This window comes from Lycium barbarum, chromosome 9 (assembly GCF_019175385.1).
Source record: "Lycium barbarum isolate Lr01 chromosome 9, ASM1917538v2, whole genome shotgun sequence".
NCBI classification, from domain to species: Eukaryota; Viridiplantae; Streptophyta; class Magnoliopsida; order Solanales; family Solanaceae; genus Lycium; species Lycium barbarum.
In genome coordinates, this window is record NC_083345.1 from 17,834,155 (window position 1) to 17,840,037 (window position 5,883).

General features: G+C 33.7%; 1 protein-coding gene across 1 annotated transcript; it reads right to left on the reverse strand.

Moving 5' to 3' along the window:
- Positions 1 to 238: 238 nt before the first annotated feature.
- On the reverse strand, positions 239 to 1,151 carry LOC132610373 (nuclear transcription factor Y subunit B-5-like). Its single transcript, XM_060324676.1, has one exon. The coding sequence runs from the start codon at positions 1,122 to 1,124 to the stop codon at positions 684 to 686; it is 441 nt and encodes a 146-aa protein (XP_060180659.1). The 5' UTR covers positions 1,125 to 1,151; the 3' UTR covers positions 239 to 683.
- Between the last annotated feature and the right edge of the window lie 4,732 nt (positions 1,152 to 5,883).

The following is a 5,883-nucleotide window of genomic DNA, read 5'->3' on the forward strand; positions in this document are numbered from 1 at the left end:
ATGGCAAAAAGATTTTAAATCATAATTTTCGACCAATTTGCTCAACATTAACATTTCGTACAGGATGATATTTCACAGAATCACATCTAAATTAGATTTTTATCATATCACTATTGTTAGTCGCCAATAAAACATAAAGCAAAATCCAATACTAAAAATTAAAATATCCTACTTGAATCATGTAGCGTTACTTAAAGTTGAATGTAATTAAATTGAGATAGATGTACCAAATGAAGATGACATGGCAACTGAAGGAAATTTTGCTTGCCTCCATGAGTCTTGGGCTGAGCTTGAAGTAATTACTTCATATAATTGTCTGAAAACGAAGGTTAAACCGTTAAAGGGTGTACTTGTATTTGGAGCTATGGTCATATCCTCCTTTTGTAATATTTTGGTGATCAATTCAAGTACCCAATGAGGGGCTGTATGTTAAAAAAAAAAAAAAAAAAAAGTGTATTCTAGCTCAATCAAGAACCATGACCAACTAGCCAAGTGTGAAACCAACGTACATGAATCAGAAGGTTATTACCTGTTCAAAACAATATTCCACAACCATAAAAATTGGATGATACAATAATCACTAACACAGAATATTTCACATACTAGAGTAAAAACTTTCTCTAAGAATAAAAATAAGGAGTGGAGAAAATCCAAGCTAGAAAGTTATTGTCATTTGACAAATCTTAAGGATCATAAAAACTTCCCTGGCAATTACGACGTTCATTATTCTGTCTTTCTTCAATGTTGTTGCCAGCAGCAGCCTTATTTTGGTTAGCTTTTTCTCCTTCTAATTCTCTATACCTGTGCAAATACCTCTTCAAAGGTACAACATAATCATCAAATCCTAAACTGCCCATAGCCCAACAAATATCATCTCCATTCAATGTCTTGCGCTTCTCCTTGTGACATTTATCCGATGCTTCTCCAGTAACAAAGCTAATGAACTCAGATACACATTCTTGCACTGTTTCTTTTCCCTCTTTTGAAATCTTGGCGTTTTGAGGAAGTATTTGCTTCATAAGTCTCCCCACATTAGCTATTGGCAATAACCTATCTTGCTCCTTAATCCCTCCTCCTTCGCTTGATTTAATTGACCCTAATTTATTGTTGATGTTATCAACCATTTTGGGAAACCTAAAGACTCGTTTCCCTCAAATACAGACACGTTTGCTTTTCACTCTGCGTATTATTTGACTCTTTATTATAAGCACAAGTTTGTATGTTTTACGCTAACTTGTAATTAAAAATTTATAACATGGTATCGCTAAATATTCTACGATATATAACAGGGCCGGCCAGAGGGCCAAGCCACTAAAGCCGGGGCTTTAGGCCCCAAAATTTTGGGGGCCTCATTTTTTTTCATTCGGTGTTCGGTATCTGTATTGAATTTCCCGATTAATTCGATTTTGAGACACGGAAGGCCGGTTAAAGAGGGAAGCACTCCCTAGCTTTGAAGCTCGAATCCAAAACCTTTAGTTAAGGGAGAATGAGACCTCACTTTTACCTACAATAGATTTATAGGTTAATTTTCTTTAAAAAAATATTGAGCAGAATAAATAAGGCCTCCCATTAAGATGGCTTTAGGCTCCCGTTCTTATTCTTAAAAATATCCAGTACTAATGCAAAGATAGAATGACAAGCAAATTTGTATAGGTGATAAAAGATTATATTTTGTTATAAGAGTATACATTATTAGCCTTTATTAAAAGCACTTTGCTTTAATCAATTATGAATCAAAATCAAATGGTCCCCTCCCCTCTCCCTTCCTACTTGGTAATGTTTAATCATATTCACTAGTTGAAAGTTGAATCCAAAAAAACACGAGTTGAAAGTTGAAACCCTAGATTGTTGGACGGTGACCTACTAATTAGTATAGGTCTTTGCAATAGATAGTGTTAATCCAGTCTTTTGCAAACATCATAATTTTAACATTGTCAAATTAAGTGCGAATTTGTCATTTTCCACTCCACAAACTCCGGGACACTACATACGAGGATGTGAGTCTTGATTTAGTTCAGCAGGTAAATAATTCTCCCTCTGTTTTAATTTATGTGAACCTATTTCCTTTTTAATTCGTGTCAAAATGAATGACCCTTTTTTTAATTTGGAAACAAATTCACTTTATGAAATGATTTGCAGCCACACAAATATTCAAGACTTATTTTGAACCACAAGTTTCAAAAGTCTTCATTATTTCTTAAATGTCTTGCCCAATCAAATGGGTTCACATAAATTGAAACGGAGGGAATATAAATTAGTGGAACCGTACGACAAAGTTGATGTATGTGGCAGGCAAGGTTGTATAAATTAATGAAAATAGGACACTAATTATTGGTCCAGAATTAAGTTAAGGGAAAAGGGTCAAATATACCCTTTACTTTATTTTATTAATTAAATATATTCTTCGTTAGTGAAAGTTAATAAAAATACCCCTGATGTCTTTAAACTTCACACTTATGCCCCTATTTGGATGTAAATCCCCAAATCCTCTTAAATTACCCAATTTTAAAAAAATTACCCACTTTTTTTATTGACCCGCCCCGCCTACTATCATCATCAAGCTCTAGCATCATCTTCTTCTATGGAGAAAAAAAAGCAAGCAAGAATACACCCAAATGATAAAATCCCAAAACCGCACCAAAAAAAAGTGGATTTTTTTTTAAAATTGAGTAATTTGAGAGGATTTGGAGATTTCCATCCAAATAGGGGCATAAGTATGAAGTTTAAAAACGCTAGGGGTATTTTTTATTAACTTTCACTAACGAAAGGTATATTTATCTAATAAAACAATGTAGAGGGGTATATTTGACCCTTTTACCTTAAGTTAATTACAGGTAAGGAATCAAACTGTACCCGTCGTTGTGAAAATGACTTGTTTTCAAATTGGATGATACTGGAAAGCAGCTAGAATTTAGTACTGTGGTTTATTAATTAGGTCCTGTTTCTTTTACTTTAACAGATGTATTTTTGGTTTTGCTAGCCAACCGAATAACCATACATTGTCTTCTAAATTATTACTCCTTACTCAAGGAAACAACGTAATATATATACACAAATTATTAATCGAATCAGGTTGAGGTAAATTGATAACAGAACACTTACTAGCTAAATAATTCTGGGTTCCTATCCCAGTTGTTGTGTTTTTTAGTTATATTATCCTTTCATTATGTTGTTTATTACTCCATGTAACAGTTCCTATATACTACAAGACAACAGGCTATTACCTACGGATTTTAGCTAGAGAACTCAGATTCCTAGCTAATTTACATCATTTGCATCGGATTTAGCTAGAAATGCCTTGTTTCCTAGGAAATTTTTTTGTCTGAAAATTATTGTTAGCTAGAAATTAGCTGGCCCGATCCCTAGCTAATACATAGCTTGGAACTTTTCCTAGCAAAATCTCTAGCTAACTTTTTGCGGGAAATGAAATTTGCCGCTAAATTTTTTTCCTCTAAAAATTATGGTTTAACTAGGGATACAATCATAGCTAATCCCTAGCTACGTTTTACCCAGGGAAGTTGCCTAGCCAAATCGATAGGTAGCTAGGGAATTTTATTTTAATTCTTTAAATAGTCGAATCCCTACTAATCTCTAGCAACTTCTATTATTATTATTATTATTATTATTATTATTATTATTATTGTATTATTTTAGTGTTATTGCTGTTGTTATTGTTATTATAACGAAAAAATGTCTAAATATTGATAATAAGAGTTTAATAAAAAATATTGGATTTCTTACTGCAACTTACTATTTCACTGTATTATTTACTTTAATTGCCCAGTGACTTGCAGTGGTTGGCCTGAGGAGTAATTTTGAGAAAAAAAAAAAATTGTGATTTAAAATGAGTCATAGTTATCTGTAAGGCATGTAAATTATCTCATTAAGGATAACATAAAAATTTTAAAGTTAAATTATTTTTAAATATAGAAAGATGTTATTTTTTAGGACAAATAACGAAGGAAAGTGTACCTAATAAAACAGGACATATGTAATATTATGTTAATTTCTTAGATCTATTTATTTGTTGTTATATATTTTGAATTTTTTTATTTGTTTTATATTGAAATTTAGTGGTAATTTTATTTAATTGTAACTCATTTGCTTAAGTTCACAGAAAAATAAGAACGGGGGAAATGAAAAAAATATAAATAGAACAAAGACCTCGATATCCTTAACCTGTTAAACATTGTTATCTCTAAATTGACCAATTGCTCCTTCTGTCCACCATCAGAACCCTTTGATCTCACGCTACTAAAATTTGTGAAAATTAAGAGGGTTTTAATATGACAGTTTATCAAAATTGTGGGGGACAGAAATCTACATTTTAAAACGGCTGTTCAATGTATAACTAAAATGATGGTTTTGATCTGTGATTAATTTTCAATTTCTTTTATTCTCTCCAAAAGAGAATATCAAATTTGGTCCTTTGTCCCTGTGATTCTTGTTCTTCACCAGTCTCATCCAAATGAAGTTCGTGAAGAACTACTCACGTTAAAGAGAATGAAGAGGATCGAAGGAAACCACATCTAATTTTGAAAGGAATATTTCTATAATTTCTAATCTCCTGTGGATGATCTATCCATCTTATATACGATCATATGCCTAAGTATTGCAAATATTGTTGTTTGCAAGGCTATAATGAAGAAGGGTGTTGCATCTTGCATCCTGAATTGAGTTTTGTTAATCAGGATGTCAATGCTACGAATGTCCATAATGCTAATGAATATCCTAATGAAACTAATGGAGATTAAGGTGAAAGCTTCAACACCTGCTCTGCTAAGAATTTTATCCAGTGAAAAAGTTGTTGGTAATTGTTGAGCTGCCTTGATCTCAATATTAATTCTTGATATTATGAAATTTTGATGATAGACAAACATTGTACAAATGAAAAAAGATGTACAAGAACAAGGTCATTAACCGATGCCCGGAAGGAACTGGTGAAGCAGGCAACACAGATGCAGGATTGATGAGAGAACCAGGTCATTTGGACAAGAGCTGGAGACTGTTTGCTCTACGAAAAAAAAACTATTTCATGCGTACAAACAGAAATCATAGAGAGTTGGGATTAAGATATAATCCAATTCTACAAGGAACATGAGTTCAAGATATGGAAACATTACCATAATTGAACACATGGAATTAGCTTGGAGAAAGGAGAAGTTGGTCATACGCGTGAAGTTCAAATTCAAGTCAAACAAGGATTGGTTTCGAGCAATTAACTAAACCAAGTCTTGGTTGGATTGAGAAAACTACAGACGGATATTATACTCCTATATAAATCACGACATTGATGAGATAATGCTTTTGGGCATTGTGCCACTTTCATTTTCTGGACGAGTTGATCTTGGTTGTTCTAGTGGATAGGGTTTCCCATAAACTCCAGGCGCCCTTGTTCTGGTAAAATGTGCGTTTCTTCCTTCGTCGATTCAGGGTGCCTGATATACTTGATTGTCTTCTTGATTTTGCAGGTTATTCCACAGGCCATTTCCTTAGAGAGAGGACAGTTTGATTCGTTTCAGTGTTCTAATGTGACGAGTCTCGTGATGGAGATCTATCTCCAGCCACTGGGAACTTGTTTGATGGGTTTCTGAGGGTTCTTCTTAAACTATTTGAGAAATATATAAAGTGTACACAATGAGACTTGTTCATGTCGAGTTCTATATATACACGCTATTTGGGCGATAAGTCTATTCAATGTTTAGCACAATAGTAGTCGTAGGTGATGCCCATAGGTGTTTGCGACTTCTGTTTGGCGGGCTAAGTTTGGCTATATGGCTGACGGTTCAGTTAGCTCTCTCATAATATCCTTCCTTCCCTAGGTCCGAAAGATCATCGACAAGGCTCCACCCGCCGCAAACCTTTAGGAGAATTATATTTCCC

Bases quoted from the DNA above. Each gene is read 5' to 3' on its own strand.
- LOC132610373 (XM_060324676.1), bottom strand. From the start codon at position 1,124: ATGGTTGATAACATCAACAATAAATTAGGGTCAATTAAATCAAGCGAA.